Source organism: Megalops cyprinoides, chromosome 13, assembly GCF_013368585.1.
Source record: "Megalops cyprinoides isolate fMegCyp1 chromosome 13, fMegCyp1.pri, whole genome shotgun sequence".
NCBI classification, from domain to species: Eukaryota; Metazoa; Chordata; class Actinopteri; order Elopiformes; family Megalopidae; genus Megalops; species Megalops cyprinoides.
The window spans coordinates 29,743,684-29,768,705 of record NC_050595.1 but is presented as its reverse complement, the minus strand read 5'-3'; the positions used below and the strand labels follow the sequence as shown (position 1 = coordinate 29,768,705).

Genomic DNA, 25,022 nt, shown 5'->3' with positions numbered 1-25,022 from the left:
TGGAATTACCCAAATAGTTTTATTGTCCTTCATACAATGATCACCTCATTGGAGTTTACAGTAGTTTTATGTATGTATGTTTACAGTGACATTAAGCAGAGGTATGGGCTTGTGAGACTAAAGCCCAGACAGATTCCCTTTCAGAAATGCTAAAAGACCTCACAGATTCATCAACAGTGTCCAATATAGCCGATCCTCTCAAATTTTAGTCTTTTTAGTTAATGTATTAAACAGATTGTGGTTTCCTTAAAAAAATAATAAAGGAAGTAAAATGTTAGCCTAACTGGATAAAAAAACAGCCCACCTTTTTAACCATGCCCCTCACAGTGATCTGTAACATAGGGATGTGGAGCTTCTGCTCAGTTTGATCAAACTTCCTCACAGGCCCCATGTTCCCAAAGCCCTGGGAATCCCTGGTGCTAGTGAACAAACACATTTCAGGCTATCACCAGGAACATGGGTGCAGCTGCAGCATTAACCTATTTCAGCTCATTTAAATCTACTAATTCAAACTGCTCACCAGGACCAAAAGGCATCAGTACATGTCTCACTGAAGTATATTCATTACTAAACATATTAGCCAAAACCAAAGAAACAAGCACCCTTTTGTAAAAATATGTACAGAAACACATACACTTGGATACAGCAACTCTTACAAATGAGAGTCAAAAGAGATCGGCAAAGGAAACAGATGTGGATTCTTGTTTGAGCTATCTGGTTTGTAAATAAATATTCCTTCGAAAGGATGAGTGACCAGGTACCAGCAGTGTCAGTGAAATGAAGCTGACTGACCAGTACTGAAAGGCTAAGGTTTGACAAGGGAAAAAGTGCAGTGTGTTCTGGGAGAAGCTCCTGGCAGTCTGCAGACTGGTGTGACGTCTCCACTGGACTCCACACTTTGATGGCACCAGCTGCCACTTGTGGGTGTTGCGTGTTAGGAGCATCGTGCCAACTTCGCTCATATTCTCCAAAGGCACTGTGCGGGTCATGGCTCTCACAATGACAAAGGATCGAACTCATGGGTGGGATCTCTCCCCCAAAACCTTATCACTCATCCCATTCCTTATTTGAAAACCCTTACGTTTTACTTGGGGATTCCTGTTTATTGCGTTTTTACAGAGAATGTTGGGCGTTCCTTCCAAGTATAACAGCACTGGGGTTGGCAGGACTGATGGCACAGTCGCTGTCACTTGGCACGGCATCAGTGTTATTGGCTGAGGATGTCTATGTGGCCGCTCATCAGGAGCCGACGACCTGGACATAATTAGCAGGGTAGAGTCCAACCTCTCCGTTGTCCAGCTGCCCTTTACACCAGCCCTGCTCGTCCTCCTCACCCAGCTTCATTAGCTCTTCTCCTAGGGGTAGAGAGGGCAACCGGGTCAAGCTTTCAGACAGAAGGACTGGTCCCCTGAGTCCCAGACCAGCTGTACACTTACCCACCGCCACCCTGAGATTGAGATATCCTGCCATCAACAGCTAATACATCATCTGTTGACAGTAATACAACAGACAACCTTCCTAGCTGACTGAGAGAATAATATTGGACTGTTTGGTTTCTTAATCTTACATTCACATTTCATCACAGGACCAAGTAAGACAAATTTATCACAATAATGAGAATTACTAAAACATTTTTCAACAAATGGACAACATATTTGGAAAGAGCTACAGTGAAACAGCTGAATGTTTCATAAAGGAACATTTTCTCTATCTGATCATTACACTTCATTTAAAAAAAAATCCTGGCATAAAACTGGTCTCTTTAACATGCAGTTCCGAAGTCTGTTGCAATGCATACTTACCCCTACTATATCGTAATTGTACTACTATGGTTTAGAAGCCCCCGCTGTGAAAATATCCTCTAATCTTGGTAATAGACCAGACAAAGCATTTTACCCTCAGTGAAGACTGGACACTTCAGAACATTAACCTGAAACATACTGTGCAACAGATGCTACTTAAATTGACTTAGATCAACAGTGGAAAGACTTCAATCTGATCAGACCAACAGCAACTGCAATGCTTCTCCAACCAAATGATCTTCATCGGCGGCTAATCAGGAAAATCTTGTACATTTCAACAATCATTTCAATAAAAGACACTTTATAGTGATACTTCATTAAATATACTTCATTTAAAGTAAATTTAAAGTGAAATCCAAAAAATGCAAGGAAACTGAACTGGCTTTAAGACTATGCTTTTATACTACTTCTTAAGATAAAAAAAAAATTAACTACAAAAATGCCTTGATACTAGAACATATTTTAAGATTAAGTTTAAGTAACGAGAATTATAAACTTACCAAGATTTCACATTTTATAGCATGATTACCACCATTCTCTCTCTCAAACAATAAAATAAAATAAAGACATGTAATGGGGCCAAAATTGTATAATTGATGACAGGTTGAAGAGGCAGTAGCTGGTTATGAAACAATTGTTTGGCCAGTTCTTCAAACACTGCGAAACTACAGCATGCAGAATCAGAATGGAATGTACCACTTACACTGATCTTACTCCACATTGATAAACCCTTTAAAATCATGTAGAAATTAAGTTGTGTATTTATAATGTGCTGATACGTTCATACAACTTAGTTTCATTTCACCTCTTAGCCTCCATATTCAGTATCAAAGAGCCTACATAAATTAATAAATGATGCAGGTTTTGATTGATCTATATTGTCAGTTAATCTTTCTATGGCTCTTTTTACATTTCAAGCATCCTGTAGTGTTGCAAAACCATCCTAAATTATACTGCTCACAGCAATCAAATGCAAGGCAAATAATTTCAAGACAGTAATGTAACACAAGAATGCTTCTGGGGCAAGGAGGATCTTTCCAAAATTAAGATGCCAACAATTCAACACTAAACTCCAAGCAAATTAAATGCAAATTAAATCTATCCATTTACTAAAACCATGCCACATGCCATTATTCTCACTGCACAATCAGTCACAAACAGAGCCCTGCTTTAAAGGCCCCAGGAGCTGTTTTCATTAAAATGCCACCCAGGAAAAGAGTTTTGGTGAATAACACAGTTACGGATCAGCTTCATGAGGCTGTTGCATTAGAATGCACATGGCACGTCTGACCCAAACACTTTTCCTGGGTATCATTTTGAATTGCTAACCGAAACAAAAAAGTTGAGCTCCTATTAGCCATCCATGTTCACTGGTGATGGATGATGTTTCAGACTCCAGTTGCCCTTTAAACTCCAGGGTCTCACTGTGAGCCATGTGGCTGCCTGTGCAAGCCCAGGTCTCACTGTGCTGGCCAATTCCATTGACCATGTTACATTGCGGTTACCATGCGGAGTTGTACCTGAGTAGCATTAATAAGCATTAGTAGGGATTAATACCTGCTTTAAAGCTCAGCTCATCGGCCTCTTGCCCCATGTAATCATACAATGCTTTTACTCGCACTCCCGCTACCTTCTCGTCCTCATCCACCCCGTTTGTTGCAATATACTTTTTGGGGCTCTCTTCGTCTGACCAGTCCGAGGAGTAGTCTTTACCATCTCTATTAACAGGGAAAGAGAAATGGTTGGTAACAAACCATAACTGCACACACAAAATCATACGCAGGCAAATCTTTTCTTGACAGTCAATCAGTTCCTCTGCAAGCAATTAAAAGAAAAAAATAGTTGTTCTGCTCACTGTGATAAAAACATTTTAAATCAAGACATCTGAGCATTTCTCATCAAAATGACCTCATTTTCCTTCCTTTGTTAATGTACCGTGTGTTTATTGGTAGTAAACCATTCCCACAGGCTTGGGTGTACTCATTATGCAGCTTTTTGTAAATGGGTAAAAAATCCTTTCAAATTTCCTCTCAAATCATGTGTGTTTTATGCACAAAGAAATGTGCTGCAGTCTTAATACTCTTGTTTCTGATTGGAAGGGGATTAATGTTGGCTGATGCTGGTCTGTTTTCTACAGAGGGTCTAGTGTTTAAAGCCAATGTGGCACATCTGTGCACTCTGTGGCAGTCTTAACTCCGGCTGTGAAGTTGACTGGACATCAGCCATGAATTATGTCAAATTGCACAATGCGTTATAAGCAGATGTTTTTCAGGGAATCTGCACTTTGACATATCAACACTAAAGGCAAGTACACTGAGTACACCCTGGTGACAAAGGCCGCGTGTTTTGATCTGTGAGGAAGACTGATTGGTGGGGACAGAAGGAGCAAGTGGGAGACAGAGATAGCTAGACAGAGGAAATAAAGTACAGTAACTAAAGCAGTGTATTTGGTGGGTCATAAAAAAAAGATTAGGGCAGAGGGTGATTAATAGACCAACCAATTGCTAGCTGTCCATAGGGGGAGATGATGTGATATTCTGATCATTGGTTCATCTGTGACTTTGCATCCTTCTTTTTTGGAGGGCAGAGGTTGCTAGTTTCTTTGCTGGCAAATATATTTTTAAGTGGCATATATATTTTTAAGTGGCATAACTGTTATAATCCCTACTGTGCCCTTATGTAGTGAGCTGGTAATGGGTGTGTCAACTTAAAAATGCGAGTGAAAATCAGTTTGCAATTAAATTTTTACTATCTGGAATCATTCTTTCTCTAACCCCAATGTATAGATGAAGCAAGATAATTCCCTAACAGTTTCTAACTCATAAATGTTTTGGAGAAACAAAACAAAAAATAAAACACAAACTAGCAAACCAGTGCCCTCCAGGACCTGAATTTTCCCCAGAAAAGCTGAAAGCATGAGGGTGTTTACTGACATTTCTTGGGACAGGTGACAAATGTTCTCATACTGGGCACCGTCCCTATATGACCTGCGGATTTAAGACAGTCATATCAACTAGACGCCCTGTGAGAGGGAAGAGACCAGACTGGCCCTCCAGGATCACTCCATTCCTGCACAGTCTGGAGCAGAGAGAATCTGGCCCAGCTGTGACTCTGCATTAATTAAGGCCTGCTGCTCCTCAAATACAGGAAGTGGGCTCCTGAGGGCATCAGCGTTACCCAGGAAAAGAAAACAATGTGGCTGTCAACACAGGCAGTAGGAAAAAAAAAAGTCAGAGATACTGTGTTGTAAACAGCTTCAAGATAGTTTTCACTTACAGTGCTTACCTTTTGAGACTACACAGAGTGGCATTGCAGGCTAAACAGTAATTTGTCTGAAACAAAACTGTAATTTCCTTGGCTGAGTAATTATATGTACTGCAATTAAATCAATCTTGCACATTTTGTGAAGAGATTAATTACACTGCAAGTTGCATGTAACCATGATAATAATCAGAAAAGCATAGGTCTCCCAAAATTGCCATTTTTCCCACAGGGACAATGACAAGTTGGTCTTCTTCTTGGTAGTTCTCCCTCGACCATGGTAAACATACTGTACAAGCACTGAGGAACAAAGGCTGAATTAACACATATAGTATCTTACCTAAAATTTTTAGCCCGTGTGAACATCTTAATTAACGAACTGTTTAGACTCTACAAATCAAGGGTGTTCTGAGATTTACCCAGCACAAGCCTCTATTTAGTGAGGAGAGAGGAGCGATGTGGCCAGGTAGCCATGGACTCAGTGCACATTTACAAAAACAAATTTAAAACAAAAAGCCAAATTTAGAGGACAGGCTGGACTGAAATGGGACCATTAACAAACCCAAGTAAACATGAAGGAACAACCACTGTAAACAACTGGGTCTTCCTCTCAAACAAACCTTTCACCAAGAAAACACATTCAACACTGACTGGCTCAAAAGTGTCACATGTAGCTTCTGTAGCATTCAGTTGAAAGTGTTGAGTGTACAACACTTGGTCCTCATGAGTAAGAGCCCAATCAGAGCACGTGACTGCAGACTGAAGGCTCTGTCTTTGAGCACGCTGAAGGTGTGGCCTGTGGGATTACCTGATTGTCTCTTGGGGGGTCTGTGGCAGCTCCTCTCCCGCTGAGACGATGTTGGTCAGGGTGACCACGTCATCGGCCCTGCTGTTCCTCTCCTTGCGGCTGATGACGCGGTTGGCCTCTGGAGACCATTCCTAAGGAGAGTGGATACAATTGTCACTGTGATGCTTCCTTGTTCACAGCACCCTTGATAAAATCCAAATGCCTTTCGTTCTGTTACAGAACTCTAGAGTACAAACTATAGTTACCTATGCCTTTGTGTACTATTCTTTTTTCAGGGTCAGTGACTCAATAACAGGTATCAAATATCGCTAGAGACTCATTATCTTCTACCCAAGTCAGACCACACCTGAAAGGGCCTTTACAAGCACAATCTAGACAGCTGGTATTTCTACCCAGACAGTTGGTCTGGGCTTTGCGCTGCACTGTTAGCTAATTCAGATACCCATAGCAATGAACTCGCAGCACAAACAGGAAAAATAACTTCTGTTAACCGACTGAATGCATCTTCTCCAGTCTCACTTGTAGTTAATAATCACTGAGTGATGAATTAATTGTTGAAGGCAGTACTGTAGTTACAGTGCAATTGCACACTACTCCTAGGTCAACACAAAGACTTCTCTGTTCTGCCAACACAATGAGAATACCAACGGGACCAAGGAGAGAAAGATGAGAGAAGCCCCGGTTTATGACCTACAGTGTCACTTACCTGCTGTTGGAAACTGATGCGAGCTTTCGGAAAAAGAATAGCTCCAGTGAATGGCTTTAACCTGCCACTACCCTGAGCCAGTAGCCAGAAGAGATGCACAACCTTACAGCACAAGCAGGTCAGCCCATTGCAGGCTTTATAAAACAGACGTATTTTTCCATGAGGCAGGTTTTGCCATCACAAACACTACATGAAACAGAGGAAGGCCGCCTCCTGGTGCTGCTGACAGTGTTGACCGTGGGCATCTTTCATGATCGGGGTTTGAGGGCTGTCCTGTGCTGGAGGCTGGTTTTGGCTCTGCAAAGACAACCCTAGCATTCCGGAACCCACTCAGTCCCCTTTAACACAAGGGGCCATTCACAGGCGCAACCATCTGGAATTTACCAACATTAAAACCAGAGGCTTTGGACAGCGGCATTGGGAAAAATGGCATGAGTTATGACGGTTTACACACATGGGCAGAATATATATTTTCTGAATTATTTACACAGAGGCCTAGACTTATTTTTTACTTCCAGTTCATACAGTTTCTGAGCAGTATTCATGATTACAGACCATGTTCATTGGTTACCTCAAACTGCGGCCAGTTCATGCTCATGCCTGGCCCGTGTGTGTTCCTCCACCATCTCAGGTCCTCCACATCATTGGCTGCAGCTATGGTCTGGCCCAGGTCTCGATACAGGGCTTTGAAACTGGGGGAATGCAGATTGCACTTAGTCACTTTCAGACAGGCCACAGCCCAGCTCCTGTTATACAGTGCTGAATTAAGCCTCAGAGAGTTCAAGAGTTTCCAAAGCCCAACCTAGCACGTTTTATAACACAGCACACTTTTCCAAATACTCCTTTTAGTTTTACCTTTCAGCTGCAATTCTTAGTTAACTACACGTTATATGCTTAATTTTTGGTTCAATGGGTAAAAGAATGTCTCAGTCAAACAAACACACCTTTAATACACACACATGCAGGTCAAACTCTGAAAGCCTTCCACTCATGGGCAGCAATATTTACTAAGCACTGTAGTTAATGGTCAACAGCAGAAGGTCATCATCGACTCCCTTTGCATACACACAGTCTGTTAAACACAAACTATACTGAAATGCTGAGGCCTGGGGGGCAGCCACTTGGAACACTTTACATTTAAGAATTTTACAGCTGGCTGAAAACAAAGAGCAGCCTTTCTGCACCATTGAGAGACCATGCTCCATTTGTCTTTATATGACATAAATAGGCAAGTCAACAGTTTCACACATAAAAACCCATGCTGGAATTTCTTTGATTTGAAACACAGTTACAGTGAATCACAATTAAATACGAGCAAGAGTTGTACTTTATACTCATGGAAATATTTGTAGTCCTTTGACCTTTACCTTGTTCACCTAATTTTTGTCCTCTGGGACAAAAAGCAACAACAAACACTAACAGACATTTCTAAAACAAGTGTTTCTAAGGCTATATTAATTTTAGTAGCTGTGTCTTCCCCAAAAATGACATCAGTGGGGAATTGCACATATGTATTGGTGAAAACCTGTCCACAGTATATTCTTCACTGACTACCTCTGCTTGTTAGGAGAAATTCTGGAGAGCAGTTTAAGGCTGAAATAGACTACAGGTGGGGCAAGTTATTCCACCGAATGAAGAAATGAAAATGATGGCCATCCCTGCCCTCGAGGGACCAGGGAGCCACTCCCATGGGGCTATGCAGGTGGCGGTGTCTGTACCTGTCACTGCTAGAGAGGTCCAGGTGCTGGTGGATGTCCAGCAGGACCTCCTTAAAAAAGCAGAGCCTCTTCTTTTCAGCCTCCTGTGTGATCTCGAACACCTGCTCCATGTCCTCCATGTAGCGAGGGTTGCAGCGGTTGAGCTCCTCCAGGGCCTTTTCATAGCGTTCCTTTGCCTGAGGGACAAGGCAAAAAAAAGAAAAATTCAGCAGAGCCCTTCTCTTACTTTACTTTTATATATGGGTACAAGAATTAAAAATAAGAGAGAAAAAAATCGTTTCTGCCTTAAAGTAGCAATTGATATTGCATAACTTTGCATAACTTATGCGAAATCAACTACTTTGACATCCAAAATGAATGAATGAATGAAACCACCCCACATTCTCAACACATCTTGATGCAGGATGACAGCATGTTCAAAACAGCTGTACACAGCCCCTTTTAATAGACCGCGGTGTTTAAACCCGGCAAGCAGCGGCTTGCCCCTGCCATGTCCTGGTCTACTCAGGTATGCGCCACTCCACCCTCTACACCTAGTCACACACAGCCTCTCAAAGGTGGAGCAGCTGACCTTATCGCTACAATTTAAACATCTCTTTCAGGCTGGTCAATGAAAAGTAATGTCAGGGTTTTCTTACCTATGTAAACACTATGCGTCCACACCTAGACATTCAGCTCTTCCCTCCTCCAAAAATGCAGCTTAAATCCTGTAATGTCCTCATTATCTTAAATTTACATAATACATTATTGCAGCACAAGATTTGTTCTGCTGTTTACCACGCATTTGACCAGAAGGGCAGTGCATAAATTGGACACAAAGCCCCCAAGGCAATGGATTGGAATCAGATTCAGCCATTTTGTAAAAATATTTCTCTGCCTTCATAAATAACTGAACAACAAGGCTGATCTGAGGTTAGTATTTATTCACTTGCTCTATTGTCACTGTGCGATCCAAAAGAGGAATGCTGACCTTGCTACTGTGAAAACTGCACTGGTAGGTTACTGACATGCCTGAGTTACTAAGTTAATATTCATTCTGTTATTACCGTCTAAGCTAGCCAAGTGTATAAACAGAGTTTAAAGCCATAAATGTCTCATAAGGTTCTCATATACAGGAATTTTACATGACTGGTATAATGTAAAATCCTTCTGACACCATGTCTGGTGCTGCCCCTAACTCACTTTTAGACATTTAACATGTCACAGTTACTTCAACCTTCTGTTTTGTGATTATTTTACCAGCCCATATTAACCACAATAAAGAGATTAACTCCTATGAGAAATAAAATACATTGTTGCAACTGTGTTTAGAGCCGACACATGATCTGAATTTCAAATCCATTCTACTCAAAATATTTGATTCCTGTCAGTCTTTAAAGTTAGTCAACCCAGATTACAGTCAGTGGAATATCAGTCTTTTCCTTTAGTAAAGGTAATTACTTGGTGATTATCACTAGCTGTTCCATTTTTACATTTTCATACTTCAGTCATTGCAAAATTATCAGTATACAATAAACTGGTGTGCCGGTTCCAGCATTTACACAATGTCTAAAACAGGAGATAAGAGAAACTGGGGATCTCTTTACCAAACAGAAGAGATGGTAGAATTAACTTTGACCTGTTGACTCCTATTCATTAGGAAGTTGCTGATCCAAAATATGAGTTTGTGGTTCAACTTGATTTTTTTGCCCCTCCCAATTTCTCACAGATAGTCAATGTTAATATATGAGATTCAGATGAACATGATACCTTTAGCACTGTCCAACTAGTAATAAAAAATAATTACAAACTAGTGGAAAATACCAATAAGGCTTGCCTATGGTGCCATTGAAGCCAGTGGCCCCTGGCTATGCCCAGAAAAAAGTAGTTTGGTTGTTCTGCTCTCTACCTTCTCGGCCTCTTGGTTGCACTTCTCCACACGCTCCTGCAGCTTGCGGACCTCCTCCTGTGACTTGGATGGGTCAGCCTTGGCGTGGGTCTCCCGGGTTACGGCGGTCTTCTCATCCTTCCGAGCCTGATGGTAGGTCTTCCTGGTCGATTCAACCTGGGACAGAGCGAGGAGAAAGATGCTCAATGCAGGGCCACAGAACCCTAAGTTCCACGTACACCTGTCTGAACTGCACTGTCATGAAATACACAGGCAGTTATAATTTATCTGGTATGATATTTAAAATATCAGTTTTGGTAGATTACATATTTTTGGTTTTCTTTCTAAACCTCTTGTATTGATCTGTAATGCAGTTCGAGTCCATCTGGCCCAAACTCTGGGTATAATCTGAACCTGACGATTGATGGTTAATCATACCGCAGGGGGCACTCTGACTCATGCTTGAGAAAGGTCCATTGTAAGCACTGTAAGTTACCCAAAGTAAGGCTGACTGCCATACAAATAAATAGTTCTGAAATAAAAACTAAAATTACTTGAGTGTGCCTTTCACACTCAAGAACTCCCCCCCCCCCCCCCCCCCCCCCCCCCCCATCTTAAATATATGCATTGAAGCTGCGGCTTAAGACAAGCAAAAGCTTCAGATCAGACTCACATCCTTCAGCTTCCTGACCCAAGGCTTCTGTGCCTTGCGGAAACCCTCCTCAGCCTCCTTGGTCTCCTTGAGCCCGCCAATCATTTGCTTGTGGAAGGCATCCTTCTGCCAGTTCTTTATCTTCTCACTGTCCTCCACAGCTAGGTGCTCCCTCAGCTCCATGTGGATCTCGCTCAGCTTGTCGGCCGCATTCATGAACGCATGCCAGGCCTTCTCCAGCGTGCCATATTGTGGCCCTGGGGGAAAACACCCACCTCTCAATATTCCTTTATACAGGCATCCACCTTTAGCCCTATACTGTGGTAAGTTGTTCTGTAGCAAGCTTATATTTACTAAAACTGCAAACCAGGTGTTCAGTGGAAGGTTCCCACAATGCTGAACGGAACGTGAGTGATGCTGTGAAATGCAGGCCTGTCTCTGCTCACCCATACTGGCAATGCAAATACTGTGTGTGATCCCCGGGTGAGACTGGTTCATGGCTCATTGTGTCTGCAGCCTTAAGCGGTCACAAGCCCATCACAAGACTTACTCCACACGCAAAGTGTCTCCGTGGGAAGTAATCCCCAACTATCCCCCCCAATACTACTCGAGACACATGGTACACGACCCAAGATTAAGCATGAGACACTGCTGTTCACTGTGGGTTAATCGTAGAACTGAACTGGTCCGCTGAACGAAGTTCGGTAAAATTTGAACCCAAGACTGCACCTCCGGGAATGTACAGCCTGCCCACGGCAGCGTGATTCACTCATGTGGTGGCGACATGTGAAAGAGGAGCATGCCCTTTGTGTTATTCGTGACACTATTTTAAGCGTCGGGACGGGTCTCCAGGCTCACCTTTCTCCACCACGCCTCTCCATTTCTTGGCCCACTCAGTAAGCTGCTGGGAATAGCTCCTCTCGATTTTGGCCCGCTCCTGAAAGCAGCTGACCAGCTCGTTGCATAGCTTGCTGCCGTCATCGATGCGCTTAACTGTCCTCCTATAGTTCCCCGGCTAGGCAAAGAGTGATTTTGTCAGTGTTCACATTCTTGTTTGGTTTTGTATGATTTCTATGGCTTAGGTACTTGACAATCAACATATGGAATCAAGTAGGGGCAATTACAGTAACACAAATGTGCGTGATGATAATATACCAAAAAATTAACGAACGAAAAACTCTAATCCCAAACACTAATTAAAGAAAGTAAAATTACACGATTAAAAATGTTTGATTAGATTTATAATCTAATCGGTACAACATTTTAGTTAGCATGTTCCTTTTTTCCTTAATATTTCATTCAGCCCCAGCTGAATTACTGTTTAAATTACTGTTACTATATTCAGAAGCAGCATTGAGAAAGACGGGTGTTATCCAATGCTAAGAACATAACATGAGCCATCAATATTAGATTATGTGACGGTTTTCCCTTCAAGTCAATGACTACTTGACAGAGCAGGCTGACAGGGCAGGGGCAGAACTACAACAGGAGCAGCTCCAGGCCAATCCTGTTCACAGCAAACTAAAAATTTGGGCTCAGCACAAATTCATTTAGCGTGTGCCTTGCAGGCGATCTCCCATCTGCGGAGGGGAGGGCCTCCGTGGAAAAAAACCCTGGCAGGCTGCCAAGCGGGGTGCTCTGTGGTCGTGGTCCCACATTAGGCAGCTACCCAAGTGCTTTGCGCTGAAGAACACTCACCTCCCAGAAGCTCTCGCAGCTGCCTACATCCCTCAGGTCTCCACTGGAAGACATGGCGGCGTTGCCCTTGCAGCACGGAATGTTGGCGGCTTTCTGTCAAACTGCAGGGGTGCAGGGCGCATGAGTGTCTTCCGCGTGAGGTTACGGAAACTGATTTAGCAACGTGCAGCTGCTCTACTATGATTTAGAGTAAGCAATCTTTATGACAGTCTGATTCTGATTCTGATTTAAAACCACTCTTCTATATAACACAGTTAAACAACCAAACTTTTCAGAGGTTTGAAACAAAGAAAACAACTAAAACTTCACTAAAATTACAGAATCACTGGTTCTCCCTGTTTTTGTAACATCCATAAAACATAACGTTCATCCGTAGCATAGCAGCAGAATATGAGAAATAGCTGGTTCACATTACACCGAGCACTTCTAAATACCAAGCACCAGATGTAGCACTGATCCCAACAGACCAAGCAGCCAGCTGTCTAACATTTAAACATTACCCTGCATAGTGAGCATTTTGCCAAGCTTTCTTTGAGCGTAACGGTCAACAGTTTTCCTCAGAACCCCTCATGCTTCTGCCCTTAGAGCCTAGTAATCCAGTAATCCTGTATCAGCAAGGGAGAGAGTACAGTAGGTCTCACCTCTGTGTCTGTCTTAGCCTGTGAGAGGATTCAGAGCAGGGAGAGACTGTTTTAACTCTGGATGGGTGGGGCTGCATGACTGGGGCTCTAAAGATAATGATGTTCTACCATGTAGTCCACCCACACCACTCTCTGTGGAAAACACACAGCTAACAGCAAGCCATACTCAATATTAATTGAATTCATCTGTCTCTGTTCATCAGTCACATGCCGATGAGCCGAATCCCTTTCTCCCCCTTCAAAACCCCCTTCCCCCAGTGCTCATACACTTAAAAATAGTATTAGTTGGATCATAGTCTGCTAATCTGAAGATGATCTGATTTGTATTTATAGCCTAAAGGAGGATTTCACTTTACTGAATCTCAAACTCTAACTCTTACTAACTTTGGCTTTTAAGCACTCTGACTGGACCTAAAACAGACACAATATTTCTCATAATAAATCTGGACTCTAATAATTTCATCCACAGCCAATTTTATTTATAATCTAAAAAGGGATTTTCTCATATAACGTTTTCTAAATGTACCCCTTAGGTACCCAAATGTATAATACTTTGAATGTAACGAACCTGTGGCTGAGAGGAGAGTAAAGTCCCTCCTCAGCCGATGAACCTTGAACACATATTTCCCTTCCCTTCTCTATTCTGTTTTGCTCCTTGTCCTCATTCCCAATTGTACACAGAGGAACCAAGGTCACACAGCTTCCTCTCACCGACAACAACAGCTTTGGAATAAGGAGAACGATGTGATTATCAGACCTTTACTGCAGCCCTCTATTTTCGAGGATAAAACTTCAGTGGTCAGAATGGCCACTTTCATAAGTTGTTTTTAATTAAAAAAAAAAAATACCCCTTAAGAAACCCACATCCTTCAGACTTGAGATATAATATCCCCAAGGTTCAGTGGCCCATCTCTGTCACAGCCTGAATTAGATTCAGCTTATGAGGATATGACAGAAGCGGTTTGTTTACATTCACAGAACAGCTGAGGAAGGGCAGAAATCCCCCACACAGAGACAACTGTATTGAATGGTACCTGCTATGTTCCTCTGAAACGCAGAGGGGTCTGAGTACTCGCACGAGGTTTTGCTGAAAACAAACTTTCTTCCTTAATGTCCTGCCTGCTGGGGGGGGGGGGGGGGGGCTGTAATCGCAGTGCTGGAAAGTGCGCCTCTGGGAGAGACATTTCCCACAGCTACGCCGAAAGGGGAACGTCCATGAGAGGCTCGTTTAAGCAGAGCCTGTTAATTGAAAAGTAAATACCTTCGATCCATCCCCCAGTGGAAGGGCTGGGGGGAGAAGTGATTAAAGTCCGCAGCATAGTGACGCGGCCTGTACGCTGTCAGGACAGAAAACAATGCGTGCAACAGGATTGTGGGGGGCTAAATTGGTCTTCACTTTAGCCTAAATCTCCACGCGGTGACATGCAGCTGAAAGTATGAAATTCCATGGGGTGGAATGTCACATTTGAATCCAGAAATGCCAGTAGCAGGTGCCACACCGCGGCACTTTTAAGGACTGGATCCAAATGATGGGTGCAGCTGCTGCATACAAACCATACAGTGAAGCTTTCTTGGATCTCGAGTTCTAGCTTTTGTCGACACAATTCCAATTTATCTGATCTGCTAAGATTCCCAGGGACCATCTTAAATGATGCAGGGCAGGCTGCGAAAAAAGAGTCTACATTTTCATCTTTATCTTCTATTTCAGTTCTACAGCTTGTGTGAAATTAGACCCGTTTTAGTGTTGCCAGCTATTTCATGGTACAAGTCAGCATCAGCTGCTGTTAGCTAACCGTACCAGTTTTCCACAGAATCTGAACATACAAATGGGACCAAGGTGGTTTCATAGTCAGACATTTTACATCTGGCTGCAGAAAGCACTTGTTGACCTCTTTAAAGCCAGAATTGTGCTCCATGCCCAAACCACACCTCAACCACCCAGGCTAAGATCTTATTCTGTCTCTCCAGCTTTAGCACTACAAATCAGTGCTGGCAGACAGAAAAACTGATGCTACCAATGCACAACTGATTTCAATCCAAGCTGATGATTGTACAGAATAAGGTTTAATTCAAAAAGGGTAGGGCCTTCTTAAGACTCACCAGCGTATTGTAGTGTAGTGTGAGTCTTCATCTAAATAGAACTATAAATAAGTACATACACCAATTCTCATGACTGTTAATCCTCAAAAGCTAAAAATGGATTCAATTTGTCATTTACAACCTTGATTTTTAAATAAAAAAAACATTTCCATCATTGTAGATGAGAACATGATTACAATGACTCCAATAATCCTTAAGTGTGCCTGTACATACACCTAAGTGTATGATGCCATATACTCATTTTAGCCAATAGCCAATTTAGCCAAAAAAAAAAAAAAAACTGTTCAGGGAGCAAAGAAAATGAATGACAAGCTTCATATCCTGTAAGGCTGAAGATCTGTATTGGAAACATTATGTCTGACTTCTGTAGGCTGTCCAAAGACCTTCAGAAAATGGTAGTAGAGTGACTGCATGAAGTTATAATAATTTGTTATTTAGAGGAAGGTGAAAGCTGTAAAAAAAAAAAAAAAAAAAAAATTCTGCTTACAATTAAAGCTTCTGATTAATTACACGATAGTAACCATTCCCCCCCAGGGCTGGGCGGACACTATTTCATAGAAGATACAAGAAATGACCATATTTGTAATATCGAATATGCATAATATTGGCTACCCAGGTTACCACCTACAGAAAGAACAGTGCAGCTAACTGGCGCACGCGCACACACACACCACTGTCACCACGCCTGCCTATCATTGGCAGTGTATGTCGCTGTAGCAATCTTCACCACTTTCCCACACTCAGGCCTACCTCAGTGATAACTGATAAGTCAGTCAACAATGGAAGAAAGCGAAGCCAATGGCAAAGATTTGATTCCTAAAAAGAACGTGCATGGGTCGATTGTGTGGAAATGGTTTGGTTTCCAGAGGGATGACACTCAACAGAGTAGTCTTGTGCAAATTATGCCATAGAAACAACAGCAGCACGATGAATTTATTTCACCACCTCAAACAACATCACCCAGTGCAGTTTGCAGAGTCAGTGAAATATCGCGAAGAGGGACAGACCTCTTCTGCTATGGGTAAAAGCTCTCCGTCTGTCAGAAAGCAAGTAACACTGTTTTTGTTAAACTTATTTTTATTTATGTACAGAAACTACTTTATTTAAGTACAAAATTGTGTTTTTATGTTGGAAGCAAATGACCTTACTTTCATATTTTACAAGATCTATGCGGTGTGTGCAATTGTCTTATGTTTATTATTTTTTAAAATACTACTTAGATATAGAGTTAGATATTTACTATTAAGATATACAGTATGCCATGTTTTTGGTGTTACAAATAAATACTGATACTTTAACATTATACTTCGTTAAGGTTTTCATCGTATCGTATTGTATACTGCCATTTCTCTTAAGCATATCGAGATATGAGTTTATTTAGCCATACCGCCCAGCCCTACCATCCCCTTTTTTGGAGCAGAGAAGACCAGGTCTACATGGTAACAGGTTGGTAAAGGCAGAGGTATTCATTTCTGGGATTGCTGTGATGCAACCTCTGACACTCCATCTCAACTCCCTCGCATAGCGAAACCCAAAATAACACTCTGGGAGGAGCCCTAGAGCAGTAATTACATAGATGTTTAGACAACAAAAGCAAATGAGAGCAAGTGGCTTGCAAGAAATCATACAGATGTGTTGTTAGGGTTGTCTCTCCTGGATGGCAAGGCACAGCTTTCTCAGATTGAGTGGAAAAGGATTCAGCCTAGATCCCACATCAAGCAGTGAAGGGAAATCAATAGCTCAGTCCTTTTAAGCTAAAGCTGATCCTTCAGTTGCCTGAACAGGGTCAGCTTTTCCTGAGAGAAACTGTATATAAGAAGCCTTTGAAACAAATTAGAATCTCCCTGGTTTTCAAGACCTAATACTTCCCAAAGCAGCTTACATGTACTGCCATCATGTTATTTAACAAACAGTCAGTGGGAGACATATACAAGATACAGACGCTGACCTTAAACCGAAATAACATATGAAACAAATGTCTGTGACAGCGAGAGGTTGGTTTCTTCAAAACCAAGCATTTGTGAGAAACTGGCACGAACCCAAACTTGGATTGCGTAACTGCCTACTCCTCATCTCACATGAGTGATTAAGTGCATTTCCTCTCTTGGCTTGCCATGCCGGGCTCACTGGCAGGATGGAGCGAGACAGGCAAGGACTGGACAGCTGAAACGGAGCGCTAGCGACAGGGAGCGACAAACCGACTCGCAGGCCTGGTCTCGGGAGCCGAGCGTCACGGCCAGCAGAGCGATATTAACATCCCCCCATAGTCTAGACCTGGCTTGTAAATCTTCTTATACCATGTGTGCCTCCTCAGCACAGCTTCCTGTGAGCTTTACTGCTGCGAACAGTCACCTTTGATCAGGGAAATGGCTCTCCCGATGCTTTTTAATCACCAGCCCAGCACTGCAACACAAACAGGCAAACCTTCCGAATGAATCCAGCGCAGATTAACGCAGCAGATTTCACATGCCCTGCCACATAAGATGCAGGGCAAATCTGCCTGCCGGGGACTGTTTATTTTCCATCAATCATTGACTTTGGTTTTAGTTTGGTTTAAGGCTGCAGGCACATGACAGGAGCCATGGTGAGCCATTTCCTGGGACTGTGCCTGACGGACCAGCGGACGGACAGCAGAAAGCCTTCTGCGAGGAGGCGCGCCGAGAGAGGGCTCCTGAACACCGGGCTTGTCACGGGGCAGTGGCACTGACATTTCCAATCACAAATGGAAACTTGTGCTCACAGTCCCACAACAGCGCGGCGCAAGGCTGGGAACTGGATGCTGAGCGGCAGCACATACGAAAGCTATTACAGAAGCATTAGCCCCTGTCAGATGTGGCGTTGTGGACACAGTTTGCGGCATGTGGAATTGGTTTACATGCAAGCGCAATGGCCCGCCTTAGAGCCCCCATCCAGTCGGATAAATCACAAATGTTGGGGCTGCACACCGGTGCAGGCATTTAACAGAGGCAGAGCAGGACAGCATTAGAGAGGTGAACCCCTGAGACTGCACATACAGTGGCAAAGTGAACAAATGCAGGATTAACTACCGTATCTCCTTGCTGCGCCTCTGAGAGGAGGAGTCTGAGGATTACATAAGCCAAGACAGAAAAACAGCGTAATTAATGTGATTAAATTATAGGACACTACAGAACTCCACTACTTGATTAAAGTTAAAACACCTTTTTAAAGGAAAATAAACTGGTTTTATATACTCAACTAAACACTTTTTTACTTCTGTGATGCCAGAAAATTAAACAAACCTAAAAGTCTTTAAAATAGGCAAAGTTCAAAAAGACTGCAGGCACTCTACTAAAGGCAACTGCATTATAATTACATGGCAGTTTGACAGAAACTTTGACATGTCAACTTCATAGACCCAAGTTTACTCAAAGCAGGCACTCCAGAAAGAAAGCCAGGGTGTTCCAGTGCTTGCCTGGGTGCATTAAGAATGCACAACCACTCCCCACACAGCCCCTGCTGCCTTAAGACCTTGCCTTTGCAGAATGCAATATAAATAAAACATGCCTACTAACAAACCTTAGGAAATGGAAAAGGTTAGAAAACAAAAATCAAATTTTCTATTTTAATAGTCAGACTAAGAACCTGCAAAAAAGAGAGATCAACCTATACATATAACGGCATAGAACTTCTCTCCTCTCTCTCCATTTCCAGAGAGACCCACGATGTATCACATAAAATGCACAACAAACACACCATAAATGCCCATACTTTCACATCAAATAACTGATGGACAAACTTACCCCAGCAGCAATGAAATGGCTAGAGGAATACAAGTTCCACTGAGGAACCTGGACGTCCTGTGGGCCTGGAAAAGAGGAAGGAGAGATGTTTTGAGCTGGACTGAAGGACGCACTCTGGGAGCACTTCCACCTCGGATCATAACGTGGCATTTCTGAGGGAGGCAGCAGGTTAATATAAGTGGAGGAGTCCAGAGGTGGCAGATTCCTAATTGGAAAGTGAAATGCCACAAGTGACAGAGGTGGAAAACCCATCAGGAGGACGCTGGAAAACTATGCAGCACGCTACCGGAGGGAACGCTCCGTGAGGGCAGTCACATACCTAAAATAAACGCACCCCTAGTAACTTCATCAGTGAAAGAATGCAACTGAAACATACTTTGTTGGTGTTTCAGCCTGACAGAGAATGTAGAGCTACTCCTCCAGTAGGAGGATGATGTGGGACTTCTCCAGCCAACCTCTCAGACTACATATAGGTCTGTGGAAAAAAAAGCCACACTGTAGTAACATTACACCCAATCAACAGCAGCGAGAAATGTGTCCATTTGGGGATCCCCTTTCAATTCCCCCCCATCCCGTGTCAAACTTTCCAAATTAAGTGATATCATCCATGGCATATCATACATTCCAGTGAGGTTCAAACATGCAGCCTCCATCTTCCACACTGCAGTTACCTCATCTGGGCAACCCTTGGTGGTCTGGGAAAAACACAGACACCTTCCATTAGAATCAATGCAGGGGTTCCGGAGTGCCCATCAACAACGGCAATCTGAGGGTGGCACGCAGTTCTGATGAAATACGGATAAGAGGGGGGAGCGGCACATGGCTGATGTGACAGCAGACCCTAAACAGCCCTCCACTGTTGCACATGGTGCACGCCTTGCGCTAATGCTGGGCCTTAGGCACAGACAACTGAAGTGGTGCATTAACTAAGCGCTGGCCTGTAAAAAAGGAGCTATGGTCTAACTAAACAGACAGAGTCATAGCACAGCAATGGATCTGGGGCAGACTGGAAGGGCGTGGACTCTCTCCCCCAACCAGCTGACATGAGGCGGCAGTTTGAAAAAGGCTTGATTAATTTTTGGCTGTTGCCAGACCCAAGAGGTGCTTGTGCTCTAATAAACCGTCACTGTATGGCAGATGCCTGATACATGATGCCAACTACAGGCTTCATGCAAAGTGAAGAGCACGTTAGCTGGTCCCATTCAGAATCCTCACTTTTAATCTGGGAGCAGGCGAGTCAAGGAGAAGCAGGCATGCTTATCCTTAAAAATATCATGGCCAGAAAGCCCCCCCTCCAAATCAAGAGAAAGGGAAGTGCCTATGAATGAGTCACATGGCATCACACAAATTTCAACTATGTGTCTGATATTTGGTTTGGGACACCCTCAACCATGTGACTCTGAGGACGGGTGCTTAGGGCAACTGAGAAAAAGCGTGGATTGGTCTTGAGGTGTCTGGACAGCAGTTGGCCCCGGCAAGACTTCTGCTTCACCAAAAGATCCAGGCTACACCAGCTCAGGCTATAATATGCAGGATTACTCAGGGAGACTGAGAACTTCATCAACTGCAAGGAACAATGTACATGAATTCTGAAGGAATAATGAAAACTACAACCCCTGCAATATAACAGGTCTTCTCATAGACGTAGCCTAGTTCCAAACATATACAAATGGAAAAACTAGTGACGTTTTGAGAAAAAAGTATAGTGAAGAGAAATTAAGAAACTATGGTAGTTTCTATTTGAATTTGTTTTAATTCCTCATAAGTGCCAGTTTATCAAATTATTGTGTTTTTATTGCTTTACAGAACACACCAGAATGCTTTACTTTTCACCCTCAGAACGCCAAGAGCAACGGTCAACATCAGAGCACAATTCCACTGACACAAAAAATCCACATCTTTGACATGCGGAAAGTATGAAGGTGTATAGTTTTAAATAAACACATGCGTCTCTGATCCAGAGAAACAGCACAATGAACACCATTTAGAAATCCACAACAACATGAAAATGTAACTGCCACCTGCAGGAACACCCAGGTCCCCAGTGAATCCTCCAGCTTCCAAGACCTTCTTTCCCCTCCACCCCCCCACCCCAGCTCTGGCACAGAGCTTCCGTGATGCCGCAGCCTCTGTCAAAGGGCCCACTGTTCAGGCCACTCCACAGTTCTATATACTCCACTCATGAAAGCTCAGTGTCTCTCCAGCCCAGGCTACGCCTGGGAACAAAGGCACACTTGTTCCACACCCAGTTTCCTTCAATGACTGCACTAAACAACAGAAAATGCACAATGTTTCCTCAGCCCATAATTTTCCAAGTGCATTTAGAATGTTTAGAAGATCCTGTAAAATGTTGCCTTTATAGACTTAAATTCAGTTTATACATATAAATTGCAAATTATCTCCTTACTTTCTCCTTTAACAACCGTTTTATTTTTTTCCCCTCAACTAAAAAAAACTCAAAAGAGGAAATGCTGATCTGAAGGTCAGCCTCAGTGTTTTCTTGTAAAACCGGGGAGGCATGTTCCTACTCCCATATCAAATTCCAAAAACAAATCAGGATTTCCAGACCAAAATCCAGTCTTAAAGGGGTATTACAGATGAACTCAAAGTTTATCATCAAGATAAAGACAGGAAATATTTTAACACCGGTCTGACAAGAAAGTAACTGTGGGTGCTAGTCATGGACAGAGTGATTAAGAGGGTTTGGGTCACTGAATATTCCCTTAAGAAAATGAAGAGGCTTCATGCTAATGAATGGATGAATGAATGAATGAACAGCTTGCAGCAAAATCCCCATTCATCGCCTGAGTCGTTTTCACATCTCCTTGGCAGATGCGATTCATCTACCAAATTTAAATCTTGAAGAAGGGGATGCCACAGAAGGTATAGCCTCATCAACAAAGGAAGGGAGGTGTATACACAGAGACCTACACCAGAGCTCATGTGTTACAGCAGAGCAGAGGACATATAAACGAGATATACATTTTCACCAACCCAAACAATTTCTCACACAGCTAGACAGGCTGCCGGTTTTTCCCTATCTGGGAAGAAAGGCTCTGCATAAACACTGAAAACACAAGCCCAGGAAGTGACAGCTGGCCTCTTTACGTTCCCCTTGGGATCAGATGAATAATCCTGAGATAGGGTATTGTTTTGTAGCTTGCTGTCATGACAGAATATTGTTTTGTATCTTGCGGTTATCATAGAGCATTTTCTGGCAGTTTGCTGTCCATTTGAGGTGCTTGAGAAGAGAAAATTATCACCAACAAATGTTTGTGGCTCTATAAAAATAGGAGCCATGATGCAAATGGTCATCTTGCGGTAAGCCAGAATGTCGAAACTATGACACTGCAAGTCATACATTGTTTTGAGAGAGGGTTAACATTGGTATTAACAAATGACACTGGATTACCATTCCCTCTGGAGGTGTACATTATGCAAAATATAAATTACAGACTAATAAAACCAAATGTAGGGAGAGCTTGACAACTGCTGTAACGGTTTTGCCTGTCAATGACCTATATTGCCACATTGCACTAGGCAGCAGAGTGAAGAAAAGGCATGTTTAAATTTTAAAGCCAACGTAACCTTTTTTAAAAAATGAGGACCCACCCCCCAACCTAAATTTGGACACACTCTGAAAATGCAGGGTGTAAGAGACCAGTTAAACTCATATATGACATGTCTGGCTTCCCCAAGTCAGCAATGGTATAGAAAATCATCTCATGGTGCCGTGCTTGTCTCCTATAACAGTAATACTTGGTCCATGAAATAAAAAATGAGGGCTGCAGCAACCTTCTAAGACACGGCTAAACCTGAACTCAACAATATTTGAATAAAGATGGGTACTACACAATAATTCCATGACGCGTGTTCAGGACATTTTAGCATGTCAGCAACCATCACGAATTTTTTACATGTTCAACATTATTAACCTGAAGCATAACAAACTGAAGGACTGACATTGCTGCGTGTGGCACCATTATATTGATTCAAGGCAGTGCAGTTCCTGTAGCATTTTCGGAGTCACCACGGGACTCGCATGAGCCTCACAGTAGAGCAACACTATTTAGGCTATAACGTTATTCCTACTGCGCAAAAAAGCAAGCAGACAAAATAGCCAAATGTGAAGAGTAACTAAAGTAATAACGTCAAGGAAGTTTTCCGTAGAATTTCAAGTCACGAAACGGACCGTATTCAATGCCTAAACTTCTTTGGCCAGCTCTGTGGTAACAGTGTTCGTAATACTAGTTCTTCATGCCTCTGATGGAAAGTCGCCAAGATTTGTCTTAGCAACTGGAACACACTAAAACAATTCAAACAAAAACATCTCTCTGGTACAATATCAAATTTATTTTAATTAAACAACCAAACATTTCATCAATAGCTGGTATCCATTCTATAGAAGCAAGGGTTTAGTAAGTTTAAGGTACAATACATTCAGGACTATATAACGAATAAATGACTTGTAAATGGAACAAAGGTCACATAGGAATTAACGTAAATAGTATATGACCGGGTGAATATGCGAGAAACTACGGAATGCAGAAAGAGATTCGCACGCAGGCTATGTAATCTCAATCCATGTAATGGCGTACCGGCACGGCTCTCCATAAACTTTGCTTCTGCCCCACGCAGAGCAACCACATACATTAAATTCGATCATGTTTCGGTGTTAAATATAAAAATATATTCAAGCTCTTTAAAATTTTTAAAAGCATAGTCTCCCTAAAAACGCATGTTACATGCGTATTTTCCTCTTCAACATTCTCAAACACAGATTACCGCGTATTTTAATATAGGCACAGGAATTGCATCAGGCTGTTCAGTGTGCTAAATTATTTTAACTCAGTCACCAGATTAAAAGATGGTAATCAACGTGGTCGTGATAATAGTAGCAGCACTAGTTAAGTTAAAACAGGGTATTCCTAAATTTCCTAAAAAGTGACGCCATCGTCAGTGGCAAAGGCGCCAGATGAAGGGAGCATCCCCATTTTTGGTGACGAAGAGAAATAAATTCACTGTCCTTCAGTTCAGCACCATGCTGCCCACAATTTAAATACATACAGCCGTCTGAATTGTTGGCTAGATACGTGTGTTTGCTACAAGGAAAAATCCCATTTCAAAATATTTGCTCTTACAACTATACAACACGAAGCTAGCGCATGTGTTATCTGGACGTTACCGTACTAAAAACAGGGCTTCACAACAACAGCTTTCGACATAAACTATTTGCATGATTTTCCTTGGTAGACAGCAACGTGTTGATCCGTTTTGTTGACTGGGCTATTCCGTTAAAAATAATGTCTCACACATATTTCGTGTTGTTTTTATAACGCAGACACACAAAGACCCGCCATGGGGTTGTGCTTTAGGCTGGTAACCATAGTTGTTGCCCTACAACAATTTATGGAGGCTAGACAGACCAACAGGCTCGGCTGATGTTGCCACAGGTCTGTGACATTTCGTAACAGATTACACATTATAACAAAAAGTAACCATTGGTTCCGTTCAAGTAACACGGCATACGGAGGAGATGCGTATAGTTTCATCTCGCTAAGGACTTACCTGTTGCAATTCAGGAGCGAAAACTGGAACTGCGCGCAAATAGTCGACAATCAGCTATACCACCAAGGAAATGTCCGATGCATCCCTTCAAAACAGTTACCAAGATTTGTATAATATCCCCTTTAGCTTGCTATAACGTCGAGCAGTCCTATCCACTCCAGCAACAGCTGTAGCAACGAAGTTAGTATGCGGTTATCGTCAAACGGAGCAGAAACCTCCCTGCCATTGCTAAGAAACGGAATGTTCCGGCTTTTTAAATCAGCCAGGAGGCAGGATCATCCAGAAACGCGTAAAATCTGCTGAATCTATAACCGGTCAACAAACGCATCTTGAAATGGTGTTTTCCACCGCAAGCAGTTAAACGGACAACACGTTTCTTGTTCGGAGAGGTATTTGTCGTTGTAATTAACCGCTGTGGTCCAACACATTACACAATACCC

The 25,022-nt window shown here is 42.6% G+C and overlaps 1 protein-coding gene across 5 annotated transcripts; it reads right to left on the bottom strand.

Annotated features, from left to right (window-relative positions):
- pacsin3 (protein kinase C and casein kinase substrate in neurons 3) lies at nt 1-24,939 on the bottom strand. Of its 5 annotated transcripts, XM_036544436.1 has the most exons (12): nt 24,583-24,939; nt 19,015-19,079; nt 18,301-18,334; nt 12,513-12,613; nt 11,673-11,829; nt 10,836-11,071; nt 10,184-10,339; nt 8,296-8,471; nt 7,149-7,269; nt 5,872-6,002; nt 3,360-3,520; nt 1-1,355 (listed from the first exon to the last, which is right to left on the bottom strand). In XM_036544436.1, the coding sequence occupies exons 4-12, from the start codon at nt 12,564-12,566 to the stop codon at nt 1,240-1,242; spliced, it is 1,308 nt and encodes a 435-aa protein (XP_036400329.1). In that variant the 5' UTR covers nt 12,567-12,613; nt 18,301-18,334; nt 19,015-19,079; nt 24,583-24,939; the 3' UTR covers nt 1-1,239. The 5 variants fall into 5 exon arrangements, with proteins under 5 accessions (XP_036400329.1, XP_036400328.1, XP_036400331.1 ...); XM_036544435.1 differs by lacking the exon at nt 18,301-18,334; XM_036544440.1 differs by lacking the exon at nt 18,301-18,334 and having other exon boundaries at nt 1,265-1,355; nt 3,433-3,520.
- Nucleotides 24,940-25,022: the final 83 nt, after the last annotated feature.